This window comes from Tinamus guttatus, unplaced genomic scaffold (genome assembly GCF_059628265.1).
Source record: "Tinamus guttatus ecotype Peru unplaced genomic scaffold, ASM5962826v1 Tinamus_guttatus_pri_ptg000150l, whole genome shotgun sequence".
Taxonomy (NCBI): domain Eukaryota; kingdom Metazoa; phylum Chordata; class Aves; order Tinamiformes; family Tinamidae; genus Tinamus; species Tinamus guttatus.
The window spans coordinates 4173758-4192617 of record NW_028288684.1 but is presented as its reverse complement, the minus strand read 5'-3'; the positions used below and the strand labels follow the sequence as shown (position 1 = coordinate 4192617).

At 36.5% G+C, this 18860-nt stretch overlaps 1 protein-coding gene across 5 annotated transcripts in view; it reads left to right on the top strand.

Moving 5' to 3' along the window:
* NBEA (neurobeachin) overlaps positions 1-18860 on the top strand; it is a 460133-nt gene that overhangs the window by 158683 nt on the left and 282590 nt on the right. For 3 of the 5 annotated variants that reach the window (XM_088522208.1, XM_088522207.1, XM_088522206.1), the window contains 6 exons: positions 160-340; positions 1701-1831; positions 2987-3094; positions 4864-5032; positions 6392-6487; positions 18328-18766. In XM_088522208.1, the coding sequence (XP_088378334.1) occupies positions 160-340; positions 1701-1831; positions 2987-3094; positions 4864-5032; positions 6392-6487; positions 18328-18766 (1124 nt within the window). The remainder of the gene's footprint in view (positions 1-159; positions 341-1700; positions 1832-2986; positions 3095-4863; positions 5033-6391; positions 6488-18327; positions 18767-18860) is intronic. The other 2 variants (XM_088522209.1, XM_088522210.1) reach the window with 2 other exon arrangements.

Genomic DNA, 18860 nt, shown 5'->3' with positions numbered 1-18860 from the left:
CATAATCTGTGCTAATGGAAATAATAGGAGATTTTTAATAACTTTTTCATGTATTTAATCTACCATTAAATGTAACAATTTAGATTTTAGTGTGTATGTGATGCCTTTAGATTTAATTTGTTTTCAAACAATGTTTAATTGAACTATCTCCTTTTAAAGACGGAATTGGAAAATATTGAAGTGACACAAGGAATGTCAGCAGAGACAGCAGTGACTTTTCTCAGCCGTCTGATGGCAATGGTTGATGTACTGGTATTTGCCAGTTCTCTAAACTTCAGTGAGATTGAAGCTGAAAAAAACATGTCTTCGGGAGGTTTAATGCGACAGTGCCTAAGGCTTGGTAAGTCTGCAGACAGTGTGCTTAAATAGTCGCCTACAGATCAGGGAGCTAAAGCTAGACTGAGTAATGACACATGCGAGAAGTGACCTTGTACTGATTACATTGTGAAAGATCAAAACCCCCCAAGTTAGTACTGACCTGATACTTTGGGAAGGTTGATTCCGTTCTGACATAAAAATGGATTAAAATGACATGTCCAGATTGTTCTTACTTATTTGCTTATGTTCTTCAAGTTGTACATCCTTTTTAAGGAGTAAAAATATGAAAGAAAGGTAAAAGATAACAAACATTCTTCCTAGAATTGTTCTGCTACACACCTTTTGCAAAATTCCTTATCCAAGTCTCCGTCGATTCAGTGGGCTAGCTCAGGGCTATGTGAGATGATTAAAAGCTTGGAATGTTTCTGCAGGCTTGGCGGCCCCCAGCGTAGGTTGCAACAGACCTAGCACCCAACTTTGCTATTTACTTTATTGTATATTATATTCTATATATACTTTGCCTGTTAGAGTTGTGCAGTTGTATAGCGTGTGGCTCAGTGAGCAGGTTGTTTGAGACGTGAACATTTTGAATTGACTTAGGTAGATGTGTTGTTCTTCACTGCTTTTCCCCTGCCAGTTGGACTGAACGGAAATTCTCTGAATTGTATAAAGCTCAGGTCAAGATCTTCGGTGGATGTACAGTTGCAATTAAGTTAGGACATTTAAAGGTTATAGAATAATTTAGGCTATTCTGCTCAACCTACATGGCTTTAGTACTTGTGAACATTTAATTCGATCTATCATCGTAATGAACTTTCTCAACTGCTACATCCCACACACTTTCTACCTTCGTGCTGAGTAATTTTTCAGTTATGTATTTCAGTTTTGTCTTACAATAACTCATGCCACCTATTGGATTATTAATATTATTAGTATAAAACTAATTAGTATAAAACCTGTGGTTTTTACATTGAGGAATGATCATTTTTCATCATAAATTATTCCTACTATTTTTCCTATTCTAACCATAGAACTCTAAATGAAATTCTAGCGATACAAAAGTGCTTTCATGATGTTAAGGGTTGATAACTGATGGGCAAGATAGTAGAACTCTATTTCAGGGACCAGTGTTCCATTTCCAAATTTTAATCTGTCATTATTTCAGCTGTAGAAAACATAAATTGTTCAACTAAATGAATGAAATAAGAAAGTCACTGTAAGGTGCTTCTAGTGCTCGACAGAAGGTCTAAGGTGAGATCTGTATTACAGTTACTGTTTGGGCATGGTGATTGATATATTGGAGTAGAGTTGAATGAATAATTGATATCCTGAACATAAATGTAAGAAAATACCCTGTTTTGCATTTTATATCTCCTTTTTAGTGTGCTGTGTGGCTGTGAGAAACTGCTTGGAGTGTCGGCAAAGGCAGAGAGAGAGAGTGAACAAGACTTCGCTCGTCAGCAGTAAAACTCAAGAGACTCTTCAGGGTGTCACTGCATCAGCAACAACCAAGGTAAGCCAGTGTTTTGCTGTTAGCTGACATAAGATGATTTTTTTTTTGCTTGCTTATTTTTTGTTTTGCAACAAGAAAATGTTAATACAAAAGTATGACTGGAGCTGCTTTCAAGAACTGTCGCTCCTGCCAGGTCTACTTCAGCTGGTCAGCTCCTTCACATCTCGCCCTATTTATCTGCATCATTTTTTACTCTCCCAAGACACCTGCAATTCTGATAAAATTCTGCAATTATGTTTTTGTAAGTGGAACATCTGAGCCCTTGTACGTTCAGTAGAACTTCACATACCTAGAAGAGATCAGTAGTTTCAATCTGATTTTAAAAATGAACCCTCCTTAGCAAGTTCAACAAGCACTTACTGCTTAGTCTTGCCAGTTTCATTACTTCATTCCCCATCTTTTAATTTTCTCAAACTTGTTGACAACTTCTTGAAATTGGGGCTTTAAGCTAAAATCACAGCCTGTGTCTAAAGGATGACATATAAACATAATAATCACTTTTTTTTCCTACTGTATTTTTATTGCTAACTGTAGCTTCTTCTCTAACACTTTTTTTTCAGGTAGTAGTTATAAACTCACTACATTGACAATATTATTTCATTAAATCTCATGAAAATCCGATATTACTTCACTTTTCAGATTTGACGCATAGCAAGTAAGGCGAAGGAGACTTTCAGATGTTTCAGCACCATTTGTACTGTATTGTCATTTTTTAGAGCACACTACTGTAATTAGTCTGTAGTGATAACTCTCAGAGTAAAATGAAAAGGAGATATTTTTGACAATATTCTGCTCATAGTTCTTAAATTTAATGCTCATTAGAAATGCTTTATTGTACTGTAAAAGCTATAATCAGAAGTAACTTTTTGTGTGCAAATCAGTACATTAACTTCTTGGAAGAGAGAAAATTTTTCTGATGTATTGGCAAGATGTACCAATTTATATCTGTGTAAATATCGTTAAAAAATAATTTTGAATGTTTCTGTATTTGGGGAACCCTTGCATGTGTATACTGGAAGCGTTATATTAGAAGTAGCCTAGTAGTAAAAAAAACATTTAAAATTGGTAAGAAAGCTGTCAAATTAAGGTTTTAAAATACATGTTTTCAATTATGATATTTGGGGGAAAAAAAATCTCACAACTTTTTAATTATAGAACCCCCTTGAAAATGTCCCTGGCAATCTTTCTCCTATAAAGGATCCTGATAGACTCCTTCAGGATGTCGATATCAATCGTCTACGAGCAGTTGTTTTTCGTGATGTGGTGAGTAATATGTGCTATAGTTCTTCTTTCTGCAAAATCGTTGCTTATATTTGAAAGAGATTTTGATTCTACCAGAGTTAAAAATATCTTCATGTAATAAATGAAGAAATGAAACAAAATAAAGATATCATGAAATAAAAATATCTTCACTTTGTATTATATCTGGAAAGCCAAATACTCATGGCTTTGTAGCTCCTGGCCACTTTTTGTACTTTAAAATTAAATTTAAATAAATGAACTTTCAAGTTTGAGATTAGTAGGTATAACTGCGCTATACAGTCAGACTTCATTTTAACCAAATAATCGTAGCCATAACAAATACTGATTGAAAGTATATTACTAATAGTGTCTGCTGTTGGTCTGTCAAAAGTTGGAGGAGGAATTACTGTACCTATTGAAGAACTGCAGCAAATTGGTTTGTAATGTCAATTTTTACTGCTGCTAAAGACAAATATATAAGTATACAAATCTATTTGCAAAAAAACAGTTGTTGTTTAGGTTTGTCTGCAACAAACCTTGTTTTTAGGACAAGACCATGCCGCAATGCGTTTGCTTTTGAAAGCAGTACAATAAGAAGTACTTTGTGTGTGTGTGTATGTGTGTGTGTCTATATATATACAAACGCATACACACACAACGTAATTCCTGTGGTACTGCTTTATACATATATGTGTTTATATATATATGCAAAGAGTGCTTTAAAGATTAGATTTTCTAACCTAAATTTAAGTGAAATTAAATGTAAACTGAAGTTAGGAGTCATTTATGTCAGAAAAAAAGTACCATTTGTGACAAAGAGAATTTATCTGTCAGGATAACCTGATCAGAATAAAGTAGAGAATAGTGAAAAGATGATTTATGGTTATTTTAAAGGGTTATTTAGGCAAATTAAACAACATCCAGAGGAACATGGAGAGCAAACACTGGATTGATAGTAGCGTATTTGTGACCCTAAGACGATGCAAAAACATTATACAAGTAAATAGATAATGAAGGCTTATTTCTCACCCTGCTGGTTTTATATTATAATAAAAAAAATACATTTCCACTGGATTACAGCAACTTAAGCACAATCAGAACCACATCTAAGCGTAAGGAAAATAAATATTTGCCATAGACCAGCAGACTATATGAGATGGAAAGAAAAGAAGTCTTGGGATTTACTTTACTTATATCAGACCCCTTGAACAGTAGGGTTGCTGCCCCAGATCCAGCTGGAGGAGAAGTCAGTACTTATGAGCTGGGATTTTCTGCTGGGGGAAAGATGATGTTCGCAGCCCTCCTGCCTCCTTGTTGCCAGAACACATTTGCCTGCCACTGCAGCCAGTGTTAGCTGAAACAGCTCCCTCAGCCCAGTTTGCCCCCTCGGAAATACCCTCCAGCTCCTTGTGGGGGAAGCTGGGGGATTTTTGTGCCTGGGGCAGCAAAAATATTGTCTTCCCTACTGAGAAAGCTTGAATGTTTTTTCACAGAAGAGTAGAATCAGGCCCCTACTCTGTGCCTTTACAGTCCTAGCGATGCCTGCAATCACCACATGCCTGTAAGATTCAGTCCTTAGTATGACTGTGTGGTATATTGCCTATGGATGTGCCTCTTGTGTGCTATATGCATAAACTCCACTGAAAATGCATTGTCTTCTGTGTAATCCATCTGATATTGTTTAAAAATTACCTCAAAAAATGACCATTATACAGCTTCCTGATAAACTGATGTGAAAATTCAATGCCAGCGTCCAGTCTTACAGGTGTGTTCCCTTCTCTCTACCACAGGATGACAGCAAGCAGGCTCAGTTCTTAGCTTTGGCAGTCGTCTACTTCATTTCTGTCCTCATGGTCTCCAAATACCGCGATATACTCGAGCCTCAACGGGAGACTGCAAGGTCTGGAAGCCAGGCAGGTAGAAATATCAGACAAGAAATAAATTCACCAACAAGTACAGGTACATCTGCTCTCTTCAAATGTTATTTTTTTATCTTGATATGTGGAAGTTTATCAGAATTGTAATTATTTTACTACAAAATACCTTTAATGAACAACTGAATATTCTGACAGGCAATAATTTGGTATTTTGTCTCTCTAAAATAATTTGACACTGACATACATTAATAGATGTCGGATAGTTCGTATTTTTCCTTGTCGAGTTTAACTAATTTTCAAGTGATTATGTTTTTTAAGCTTTAATTTTTTATTTGTATATGACTGAAAAAAACAAGGAGCTAGATGGAATGTGAAATTCAAGATTGTTGATGAGCACAAGTTCATAAATCTGTTATTTGCTAGTGTCACTTTATAGCATGTGAAACGTATGAATAGCAAACACAATTTTTTGCCCACATGATCTCCTTTTGTCTGAATAAGGAGGTTTTAGAAAGGGTAGTAGTGGAGGGCTGTGTTTTCTTGAGGCCCTGCTGTGTTGGTGTCTGCATTTAAAAGCTGTGTAACAAAAGGGAAGCATTTCTTTCGCCTTCTTTGTCTGATTTGCTTGTGATTTTTACTATTATTATTATTTATTGAAAACGTTGTTTAGTCTGACCAAGATGGAGATTGTTAGTTGAAGAACCTGTCAGAAATAAGGGATCCAAATTTTTCCCCGGTTTCTTTCAAATAATTTATATTGGCAATTCCATAGATCTTTCAAGTCTCATTGGATTGTTTATAACAGTACCTTCTGTGATAAAAGACGTGGAAAACCGAAAACAGTACCTACATCTTTCCATGATGCTCTTCATTTACATTTTTCTTACAATATTGAATTTGAATTAATTTCTTTCATTTATGGAGTTGCTAATTTTCATTTTTCACAGGTAGCTTGTCTTCCAATTTGTGTCATATTTACACTTACTCATTATTTTCCAATTCATCTTTGAATTTTAATTTGCTTCTAATGCATTATTTTCAAAGTCTAACGTGCTTCTAGGCTTTCCGTTTTAAATAAAGCTATATTAGCATAGTCAATTATGAGCAATCATAATTTGATGTGCCTTCCCGGGTATATATTATGATTCCACATTAGTAGACTCCTAGTTTCAGTGAAGTGCACCCATGACTGTCTTGTGTGTATATATTTCTGTGTCTTTTTTTCCCTGTGAATGTTGCTCTTGCAGTACCCAACTAATAGGTATGCTGTTTCCTATCTCTTGATACAGATCTTGTTTTCTTCCTTTAGAAATGCATTTTTGTTGAGAATATCATATTTGCATGTTTCAATGAGATAGGACCAATGTCATGGATCCACAGTGGACCAGGCCACACATGATTTCTAGCTGGCTCACATTTGATTCCATGATTTTCTCCACAGTTGTGGTCATACCATCTATCCCTCACCCAAGTTTGAACCATGGATTCCTTGCCAAGTTAATTCCTGAGCAGAGCTTTGCCCACTCATTTTACAAAGGTAATATTAACATCATCTCCTAACCTGTTTGGGTGTTCTTATTTAATGTGATGTAATTCAAGAACTAACTGTGATGTAACTGTTGATAAATAAGTAGACGCCTCAGGTTACATGGAGATCAGACCTGATGATGCCCTTAAAATTTTAATTTCCTGCCTACATTTCTCTATGAAATCTCCTTCCCACTTTTTACTACCATTAAACTTTATTTACTATGAAATAAATTAAAAACAGAGTGAGGAGGAGGGAATGGGTGTTGAAAATTTTAAGTGTTGTTGGTCTGGGATTATTCTGCCACAATATAAGGCCCATAGAAATAAAATCAGGCCTATTTTAAAAACATTACAACCAAATGAAATATATAGTACTTCTGTAATATTCCCTTTCCCTGTACCTTTTCCCGTTTTTCCTTCCTTTCTTGCTTTTTTCTTGCCTCTTGATGGTATGTAAACCTTTTATATCGTATGTATTGTGAATTATTTTATGCCTGTTGGTTAATGTGCTGTGCTGTGCTTTTCTTGAAAGAAATTGCTTTTGTGACCAGAGGAAATATTACATGCTGTGAGCCTTTTTTTTGGTGTTTTTTTGGTTGTTGTTTTTAACAGATGCTATCTAAAGTAAGGACTGTGTTTTTCACATGTTATTATCTTAAAAAGAAGGGGTAGGAGAAGGTAACTCTAGCAAAGTTCGCATGCACCTTTCCCCATTTATCTGCATGTACCGTACTGGGGATACAGAAATGTCATAGATATTAGAAAACTTAATTTGATGGAAATGTTATTTGTATCATTTTGAAAAATCTCAATGGGTAAAAAGACTAATTAAGTAAAAAGCAAGAGATTTAAAATTGCATCCTCCTGTTGATAACAAACAGAAATACTGAAGGTCCTACTTTATGAATAACTCAACTTACACTTATCGTATACTATTCTCAGAGCATTATATTAAACTTTTCATTAAATCAGCTTAAAATGTCACTGTGTTAAGCTAGAATTTCTTAAACTTTGTTTTGTTTGTGTGTTTTTGTGCATATGTATGTGTAAATTAGAAAATGTTTTATGTTCTAACAACTAGTAAGCAAGGACTTAGCATTTTCCCTTAACGTAAAGATTATTGTCCACCATCCAAAGAAAACAGCTTTTTTGGGGGGGGGAGGATATACGTACTACTTTCGCTTTACAATATTAAATCATTAGATTGCTCAATTCCTCTGTGTTTATGAAAATTTCAAAATAGAGACTTTGGATAAAGCATTAGTGAAATGTAGGAGCCAGTTGAGTGATCAAAAATCTGCCTGGCCTGCAAAGCTTCTGGTTCGTCAGATTGCCTTGACTGACTGACAAAGATAGGTTCTCCAACATAATTAAAACATGGAGGTAGTAATATGAGAATAGCATTAAAAATGGCTGTGTCAGAAAGGGAAGGTTTCACTCACCAGAGTAGTTGTGAAAGGTGGAAAACATTCTGTACTGCTCTCACTATCTGCATGACTGTTTGTGTTACAATAGGACCAAAATCTCTGTAAGAATTTTCAACTTGTATCTGGAAATCATCAGTTGTGTATTGTACATTCTGAAAATTTTCTCAAAATGTTTCTCATTTCCATTATAGTTATTACTTTTGTGTTCTCCAGTGCAGCATTAAGTGTTCTGTTGTGTTTAGAACATCTTGCTTAAATTTAGAAATCTTGTTTAAATGTAGAAACTACGTTTGTTGAGTAAGCATCCGCTATAGCTCTGCCTTCAGCCTAATTTTATCATTGAAGTAACTGCACACTTGGGGAATGCCAGTGGAAACCTTGAAGATTTATCCTGCAGTTCACAAGCATTATCACAGAATCACTATGGTTGGAAAAGCGCTTTGAGGCCATCGAGTCCAACCGTAAGCCCCTCAGCACCCTGCCTGCTAAACCATGTCCCTGATCTCCTCGTTCCCTGAACCCGGCTGGGGACGGTGACTCCACCACCCCTGGGCAGCCTCTTCCAATGCTTCAGCACTCCCTCCGTGTAGAAATTCTTCCTAACGTCTAACTTGGACCTCCCCTGGCGCCTCTTGAGGTCATTTCATCTTGTCCTATGAGCAGTTATTCTGGAAAAGAGATCGACCCTTGCCTCCCTACAACCTCCTTTCAGGTAGCTGCAGCCAGTGATAAGGTCTCTCTTAGTATTACCCCAAACATGATATGGCAAATTTTTAAGTAACATTTTTAGATTTGTCATACTGGAATAGTGCAACTGGTGAGTTGTATAATCGTTTTGTTTATATCAAAAATGAGTATGTGCTTAGGTATAGACCTTAGTAATATATTCAGTACAGAAGCTCTCATGATCTTTGTGTTTTAATTATTTTTCCCATGGAAGGACTTCAGAGGCAGTTTGTAGGTTGCTTCTGCTCAGTTTCTCAGCATTTTTCACTAAAGTTAATCCATTTATGTGTGTTTGATATATGTCATTTAGAATTGCTTTCTGACATTGTCGATATTTGATGAAATTGTTCTGCCTCTGCTTATGATTAATTTGCACTACAGTAAAAACTATAGATTATACATTAAACAAGGTAAGAACCAGCAAACTTCTGAATTTTAAGCATTATAAGAGATGATTCTATATTTAGGAACTAAAAGTAAGACCTATTTCTGAAAGAGCTGTTATTATTAGCAGCAACATCTTTACAGAATACTCTGTGCAGTTTGCTGTGTCCTTCTTCAAGGCACTCTTCTTCTTCTGGGTTTCTTCTGTCTTATTTTTCCTGAGTGTTTCATAATAACAAATACAGGCCGACTTGGAAGGGCAACAATTCTGGAAAAAGGAATTACATGTTTATGTATTAAGAAAAAGCTTGTCAATATGTTGCTGAATATATGGGCATTGGTATTGCCATTATGAAAAGTTGTGCGATATTCTGTTTCAGAGCCATGAGGGGAAAAAATGGGCTATCTGAATTTTAAGTAGAAATAAATTGACAAGTCTGGGATATTGTAGTCTCAGTGTATATATAACATATGTAACAACTAGAGTTATTTGCTGGGAAATAAAAGCAAAGAAGAGTTTATAAATTTCAGCTGATAGTACCTTAAAAATACAGCAGATAGTGCTGGATTCCAACTTTGGCCATGTTGTTTTTCTTACAACTATCCTTAAATTTCATTCCTGTTTTTCTTGATGGGATTGATCTCAGCTAAATCTAAGTATCTGTAGTGAAGCTATGTCTGAGATAGTCATCTCAGGCTCTCCTTATAATTGGTGGAGAGAATTTAGGGCGCTTCTGGTTGTAATTCATCTGACCTACTTCAAACCTCTGTTTAAAACACTCCTGGAACTCCTTAACATTTACTCCCAATGCTTGGGGACTGCTTCAAGTCCTGTGGGAGGCAGACAAGCTCCTTCTGTCTTGTCTTGCAAGCAAATAGATGAAATTAATTTCAGGGGATATTACAACTGTAAATATAATGTGTTCTTGGGTGATTTCTACAGTGAATGTAACACATTTTCTTAGAATTGGTATGAAAATACCTGCAACGTGTCTGGCAGGTTGGAGAGTCGAGACTGGAACGTTTAGGGCAGCCCTTTCTCTCACAGGGTACATGGTAATCAGCACATCTTTTAGAAGTAGGTGCATTGAATTATTTGAAGGCGACATAGTTTTTCCTCTTGATAGCAGCTAATCTGCCCAACTATATAAAATTAAGTCAGCGCTTTAAAATAGGCATACACATTTGTGCTTTTAGTTAAAGAGATCAGGATCTCTAAGAGGAGTTTTCTCACTTACGGTTATTTTTGAAGCTATCCTTGCTTACCATGAATGTTTATTTCTTTTACAGTATGCTTTTGACTAGAAATAGTGCTTTCACATCTCCAACAGCAGCAAAGTGAAAATAATCTTTTTTAATGCTTTCTCTGGCACCCTCTTAATTACTGGGGACATAATTAATGTTAAGCAAATAATTAAAAGATTTTTATCAGTCAAAGAATTAACATTACTGCTTAATATTCCGCAGTTTTTGCAAAAGCATTGCATAAATGCATTTTACTGTGTTCTACAAAGTGGATGACTTTTTATCAAAAATGTCATCTCTCTTTTATCAAAAATTCATCTCTCAGTACCAAGGTCTGTATTTTTCTCAAAGCACCCTAAACAGAGTGGTATCATAAACGTAACTGCTGTGGTTGGGCTGAAAGCTATGGGGTATTTTTCTTGATTTAACTTTAACTTTATCAAAATACTAAAAAATAGCCTTTTCTTCAAAGAAGAGTAAAGCATCAAGGTATCCTGGTCCCACAGGTGTACAGTCTTCTGGGTGGTGTATGTTGTTACACTATTAATGCTATAGCATGGATCTTCCCCCTTTTTAAACTACTTTGTCTAAGTGTAGTCGTCACAGAATCACACAGAGTCTATCTGTGTGAAGTGGATTAGAGCATTAATTTACACTGATTCTCAAAATATGCTTTAGCTCCACGAAGTCCTTACAAAATTCCTGTCTCTATCTTCATCTGTACATATGGTTTCCAGAAACTGAATGAAATATTATAACATGAATGGTAATCAAAGAATTGTGAAAATCAAATTGTACTGAATTTCTGCATGTTGCTCAAAATTATTATATGTCTTTCTTGATGAAATGTATGCTACTGCTACCAACCACCTGTAAGAGGACATGCGTTTGGGATTTTTGAAGTTGTAATAAATACATTTCAATCTAATAATTATTGCCCTTTCAAATCTATTTAGGGCATCAGAAGATAAGTTTGCACATAATTTTTTGGTGATCCACTATTGCATGTCTATAAAGCAGTTGTAATAAATTTCATTTTGTAAAGCACCATTAGCAATTACTTCCTACAAATTATAGATGTTTTTAAAAATCGATTTTATAAAGATACACTCTGGATAAAACAGTTAGTAAGTGTCCAGCTGAGAAAAATGGCTGGTGGTAATTCTGTCCTCTGCCATGCAGGCTCTTCAGCACAACCTTTATTCCTAAACCCTAAGTTTCTCCCGCTCTGTTTCTAGCCCATTTCAGAACCCCTCTATTTTTCCTGTTCCAGAGCTACATCTTTCCACCTCACAAATCCAGGCGGGTAAAAGGAATCTCCCATCCCTCCGTCTTATCCTGTCTCTAGAGCTGCGGCCTTCTCCTCGGGCCCACGCGCAGCCTGTCGTGGGGCTCCTGCCCTGCTCCCCTCGGCACAGAGCCCTTCCCTGGGACTCCTGCCCTGCTCCCCTCGGCACAGAGCCCTTCCCGCCTTGTCGCGGGCCGACGAGGCCACAGGGTCTGCGCTTCTGCTTCACCCTCCGGCCAGAGCCACGTGCTTTGGAATCTCCCAAACCTAGGGAAGCAGCTCGTCTAATAGTGGATAAACCCAGCCTGCCCTTATCCACCATCTCTGTAGCTGAAAGCCCGATAGTGCAAGAGTTAACAACTCCCAACTCTAGCTCAGGCCTTTTTGCCTCTTGCTTTTTAATCAAATTCACAAGGGACCTTTTTAAAAGAAATAGTTGTAGCAGCAGATGAATCCTACAGAATAACAGTCTGTGTTACTAAATAGCAGTGCCTCAGAAATGACAGAGCTCCATGAACTCCATTAGTGGGACATAGGCAGATTAGCCTGGTTATGTATAGCTCTTAATGTATGTATTCTTAACATGTACATTCTTAAGAGATCTTAAATCTCTTACATAAAGCATTATACTGACCAGCCTGTCAGTGGTTGCAAAATGAGCACGGGTTATGTTGCTAAGCCATAAGCAGGGGCACTAGACAGAGAATTTCCACTGCAGCCTGTTACAGCTTCCACATGCAAATGGAAGCGCCCATAGAAGAAAAGCTACGGAGCAGCTGGACGTGTCCGTGTGTCTGTTAGTGCATTGTCACGGTTGTGCTTCAGTCTCTGAGCACATTTCCATTCCAATTTCTTTTTATTTTATTCCTTTCAATGTAATTTTAAATCAGCCTCTTATTCCTATTTGCGCTCCTATTTATTTTCTCATTTCAGTATGGTGTTGCTGCTGAACATATACAAAACTGATAGATAGCTGCTGCTGAGAAGGATTTTTTCCCCTCTTTATATCATGAAGCTCAGGAATTGATTAGTTTGACTCTGCCACCTATAGAGGAAGCTAAACTCTCACTGCCTTGTTGCTTGGAATGCTTTTTTAGTCTGAGGTGTATGGATCCCTCAAAGTTTGCAGAATACTAACAAGGAGTCTGTGAAAAGCAGCTAATAAGATTATTAACAGTGGCTTAAAATGGCTACACAGAAATCCTTGTCTGTTTATACATTTTCCAGCGCACATGAAGACTGAAAGTGGTCAGCACCTCCTATGTCAAGACTGACCAAAACTTTCCATTACCTGAATTTGCTATATTGTTTGCAGTAGAAATTTGAGAGGAAGACCAGGATGGCCCAGCTTTCAGAGAAATTTCTTCATAGGATGAAAACTTGTATGCTCAACCATATTTTAAACAATGAAAAATTTAATTTAATTTTTTACTTTTTCCATTTTTCATCTTCTTATCTAATAGGTGATTTTAATCTACTGAAAAAAGAAAAAAAAAGTGGCAAAAATTCCTCTTGTACACACAGTTTCTCAAAAAAACTGTTGTTTAGGTAAATAGAGATTAGAAGCAGATTATTTCGTGTCATGATTTTTTGTAATAGCAAAATTATGTGTATGTAAATACACAGACATGAAATGCATATTTATTTAGGTCATAAAAATCTATTTTTGTACTTTAATTTGAAATATTTAGAAGTGCTGTGAGAACTTTTAGGTAACTCAGTATGTTTGAAATTGCAATAGACTTCATAAATCATGAGAAAACAAGATATTTTAGGGAAGGAGTACGACAGATGAGGTGACCAGATATACGATATGTCATTTAGTTAAGTCCATATTTTACCCACAATGTAGTGGATGAACTCATTAGTTAAAATGAGAAATAGTAAGAAAGAGGCATCTGGCTTCCAACTGCCCGTTTCTGTCAGGGTTAAGATCACTAAGTCTAGAAATGTTTTTGCTTTGGCTACTGACATGGCCCTAGTGCTGCAGAAAGCTGATGAGGTTTGCTGAAAATTTACAGACTTACTGTCAAAATGTTATAACACAGACAGATGTAGTCAGTTATATTTTTCGTGCTGTTCATCTTTAAATGAAGCTGTATTTAGGTATTCCTGAGTATTCAGGACTTTCATAAAAGTAAACACTCGGCTGGTTTAGGATGCTCACGGAACACTGCTGGGAACGCGGCAGCCGGTGCGGGCTCTTTCCCCCTGAACGCTGGAGTCAGTAGGAACTGCAGTGACACAGCAGCAATGGCACAGACTCGCCTGCCCCGATATGCAGTGTTAAAACAGAATTGGTTCTTCTCTTTGGCCCTTGTCCGGGAATTTATAATTTTCCTAAAATAATGATCATGATAATTCAGATCCTGAAGGTTCGATAACTTGTCTTTTCAGATTTCATTCACAAAGAGTGCTTTTCTAACGTTTTCATTTGAGAGGAAGAAATGTAATCAGTTTTATCTGTTCTGAGTTCATTTTCCTTTGATTTGCAAGAAGTGATTTTGATAGCTAAGCCCCTATCTATTTGGCTTACTTGATATTTTGAAAAATGAGACATAACATATGGAATTTAGGTAGTTTTAAGAGAGTGCAATTCAAAATGATAAATAAGACTAAGCTCAGTTGACTTAGTGCCTTGGCTTCTCGTAGTTCCTGGAGGGGCAATAAGAAAAGCAACGGTACAAGTCTGGTTTCTATGGAGGTCAAGCATCCTTACATTTAGCTGCATGTACGGGAACTTTTATTGATCTTTTAATTTCAAAATAATTTTAATTAGTAGGTCATATCTAAATTTATACTCACAAATAAATCAAATTTAATTCTGAGTTGAAGCATAATAAATAATCTTCCCTAATAAATAATGCAGTTTTTTTCTGACTGGTTCTTTAATGTTGTCTTACCATGGTATTGGTTGTGTACGTGCTTTTTTTTTTAGAAAAAAATTATTATTTTTTGCATATGTGTGTAAAAGTGACATATCGTAATTATAGGCATCTGATTAGAAATAATTATTTTTATATCCAGTAAAAATTTAATCTTCCTTTAATTTTTAACTTCAAACAGTTCAGTTTTCCTGACTATTTTATTCTCGTTTGGGAACTAAGGAAGACAAGGGACCTGCTGTGTAAATAAGTTCAGTCCCTTAGAGTGGAGACAATCTATTTTCATACTCTTGATACTAGTTATGATTTTTGAACTTTCTATTCTGATTAGAAAGCTATTCCAGAACCTTCATTCCATATTGATGGCTGTCATTTCCCAAACTAAATTTCTCCATTTACACTCAGTTTCTCTCATTCCATTTAACTTAAATCCTTTTTTTTTTCTGGAGTTTGCATCCAGAAAATAAATTGAAAATAAGTTGTGTGCCTTCTCAGTATTGACTTTGCCTAAATAAGCCAAACTCCTTTTTTTTTTTTTTTTTTTTTTTCTGCCAGAATAGGAAACTGTTGATCCTCATAGTGACAGTTTATCTTTCTCAGCTATTACTACACAGACAGCATTTTAAAACAAAACCTACTAAAGCCTTCACGAAAACTATCAATATAATGCTCTGTTGATGGGACTATATCTTAGGACAGCTTAGACTCACCTTCTCCATGACAGAGTTGTTTTGGTAGCTTAATAGTTACCCAGTAATGTATGTATTGTTGATCCTGATCGGTCATTTCAGTTAATATATTCCAATCATAGTGGAAATCTATGTGTTAGTCACTGAATGCACTAAATAACTTTGTGCTGTGAAATGTAATTTGAAGTTCTGTCAAAATTCCTTCATATAATCATTCTTCTGTGCATCACTCGTACCTCCTAACTTGGTAATGAGTATATTTCCCCAGAATGTTCCTACTTTTTTTTTTTGCTGCAATCTTCATAAAAGTTTTAAGCTGGATAATTCCCATGGTAGTGTCCCGGAGTCTTTTTTCCTTTTGAAATTTTTTGATTGCTTCTTCTTGTCAAGTTTGTTTTCCACCTTCTATTAATTCTCATTTTTTCTGCTTTGCAATAATATCTTGTGTGGGATTGTACTTTATTGAAATTGACTACAGTTGTCAAATTTTCTTTGTTTCAATAAACATTAAGAAAGATTTTAATTTTTTAGTAAACCCATGTTGTGTACAGTCTTTTTTTTCTCTCCATTACTGTTATTTACTTGAAAGTAAATTCTAAAATCTTGCTTAGTGATAAAGTCTTACAACTGTCCGAATCATTTCCCCTGGCCTGGTACTGTGCCTGGTATTGTCCAGGCAAACGTTTCTGACTCAACATATGCTTTTGGCAAAAATATGTGTTACCAGACCAGTGATACCATAGACTGTGTCTTTCAAAATTGGGTTGAAGTCCATTTATTCCCATACTTTTAATACATTAAAAATCTGTCTTCTGGTTTACTTCAGGCACTTGTGTTTCCCTGACCTCGTTTCCATTATCCTTAATATCTTTAGTTCTGTGTTCAGTACTGCTGACCTTAAGGAAAACTGAGCTTAAATGGTCAAGTACTGTTTTGTCCATGTTTACATTATGGACTTCTGTATCTTCACTATATACTAGACCCTCTTGTTCTTTCAATGCCATTTTTACATTTAAATATTAATTTCTTTTGCTGTATTATTTACCATGCATCACAATATTGAGCTTCATTTAAATTTCAGCAATTCTCATTTGCTGTCTACATTTGGACTTCTAACATAGCTTTCTTTGCCAATCATTCTCTTTTTTCTTCATTGAAGGCTGTTTTTAGGATTGAATTTGAAGTTTGCTCCATTTCATTTCTAGCTATGCTTAAAAAAATGTAGTAGTAGTGGTGATCACAGGAAAAAAAATCTGTTTCTGAGATTTTGTAATTTCAGGAAGTCTTTTCCTCAAGAAACAGACGTCACCTGATTCTCTACGGCTGTAAAGTAATTTACACCTTACATTTTAACGAGGAAGAATCAAATTGTCATTCATCTTTTCAAACCATTCAGATCTTAATTTGAGGTCTCCTGAAGGGATCCCGGGATGCTCTGCTGTGCCCTGGTTCCCGTGGCTGTCCCTGTCAGCTGCAGATCTCTGCCCAGGCTGTGGGCAGCTGGACCTGCTGGGTGCGAGGAGCTGCAGGAGGGCAAGACGTGGCCTCCCTGCCCCTCTCCTGGGGAAGGGCTGTCTGTGCGCATGGGGGTGAGAGAAACAGTGAGACAGAAGATTCGATGGGATCGTGTTGTGGAGCTGATTGCTTTAGCGATGTCTTTCTGTGCCAAATATCGATAGCACTAAGTAGCTATGGAGTTTTTTACTTCTTGAACTGACAGGTGCTGACTGCATATTGTGTAGCTCCTAAATCTGTTTTTTTGCTTCTTGATTCACAAAATAGGGCTGCTCTCTGTTTGGTAGGATGAACTTAAGGTAACTGGGAGAAAAAGAAGAAAGTGGCTTCAACATTTGCTAACACCCATTAAAAGAAGAAAACTGATCTTTATGATAGGTTATTCTGCTCTGTATTTTTAAGGCCTCTTTGGTTTTATTCTTGTCTGTCCATTAGTGCTGTTTGATATGAATACTTTTACAGTACCTCTAGATCAAGCAAATACTTGATGTAGGCACACACTGTCATGGACATGTGGGAAATGTGTAGCTGTTTTACAGGTGATTGCTGCTACCATATCTGATAAGTTATGCGACTGATATTAAAATTACACTGTTGAGGAATGTTTGGAATAGTTCGCAGGGCAGAACTTCTTCTAAGTATGTTCTAAAATATCTTCCAGAATATTGAAACTTACTACTTTAACAGAACCATCCAAATAAATAAAAACGTGGCCCTTGGTCATTCACAGGCCAGCTAGTGACAAGACAAGGGACTCAATGTAATTAAGTTTGTTTGAAAAAAAGGAATAGTTTAAGTGTGGGCTTCTTGTCATCACAAGTAGCTACAGCCTGCTGCTCTGGAAAGTGTAGCCAAAAGGTTGGGGGTGTAAGTTATTCATTACATGCATACTGAATAATATTAATTTAATGAAGTTGTTTCATCTCTTTCCTTGAAGTAGTTAATAAAGACACACTTTTCTTGCTTACAAGATGTTGATTGTTAGGGCTATTGCAGCCTGGAAATGTTCCAAACTCCGTGTATTGCCTTTCTCTATGAGCTGTGTGCTGCAAGTTGTGTTTTTACTTAATTCTTAACTTTTGCCAAAAACCTTTGCAGGATTTGAAGACTAGACAATAACGGTCTTTTTTTTGGGGGGGAGGTATTACTAAATTTTCCAGATACTTATATATGTATTTGCATAAAAATGCACATAATATATATTTTCTTTTTTTTTTTTTTTGCAAATGAGAGATTTAGCAGTTTCATTTTCTTTTGAATGCAAGCTTAAGATTTGCTGACAGCACTAGCAATTTAAAATTTTGTAAGTTCCTAAAGCGTAAGTGATTGTGCCTTGCCTTCCCAGTAGCCTCACAGATCATACAGATAAAATATCTATAGGCTGTAATTGTTAGTGTGTTGTTAGGCAGTATTCTGGAGTACTGTGTAAATAGCGATCTGGAGTTTTTAAATGTCACTGAACTTACAAATGCAACTTTGGACTCTGCCTTACAAACTGCTACATATGCAAAATAGCCATTGAAACCAACATATGCTTTATATATAAAAGGAGCTTATAGATGTAGCCTACTAATACTTGTGGGCTTTCTGACATTTTATGCTTCTGTCTTATAAAACCTTGTGGTTATAATTTAGAAAGAAAAAAAAATAAATTATAAAAATTGTTCATAATATCTATTTCAATGCAGAGACACCAGCTGTATTTCCAGATAATATCAAAGAAAAAGAAACCCCAACGCCGGTGGAGGACATGCAGCTGGAGAGCTCCATTCCTCACACGGACTCGGGCATCGGCGAGGAACAGATGCCCAGTATTTTGAACGGCACCGACTTGGAGGCGAGCACGGGCCCGGACGCCATGAGCGAGCTGCTCTCCACGCTGTCTTCGGAGGTGAAGAAATCTCAGGAAAGCTTAACCGAAAGCCCCAGCGAAATCTTGAAGCCGGCATCATCGATATCCAGTATCAGCCAAAGCAAAGGCATCAATGTCAAGGAAATACTGAAAAGTCTGGTGGCAGCCCCTGTGGAAATTGCGGAATGTGGTCCGGATCCCATCCCGTACCCCGATCCTGCACTCAAGAGGGAAGCTCAGGCGATTCTTCCCGTGCAGTTTCACTCGTTTGACAGGTGCGTAGCTGGGCTCATTATTTTATATGGATTTCATACAGAAGTTTCAGGGATTGTTTTAAGATGCTGAAGCTTCTATTAGTTTGTATTACAA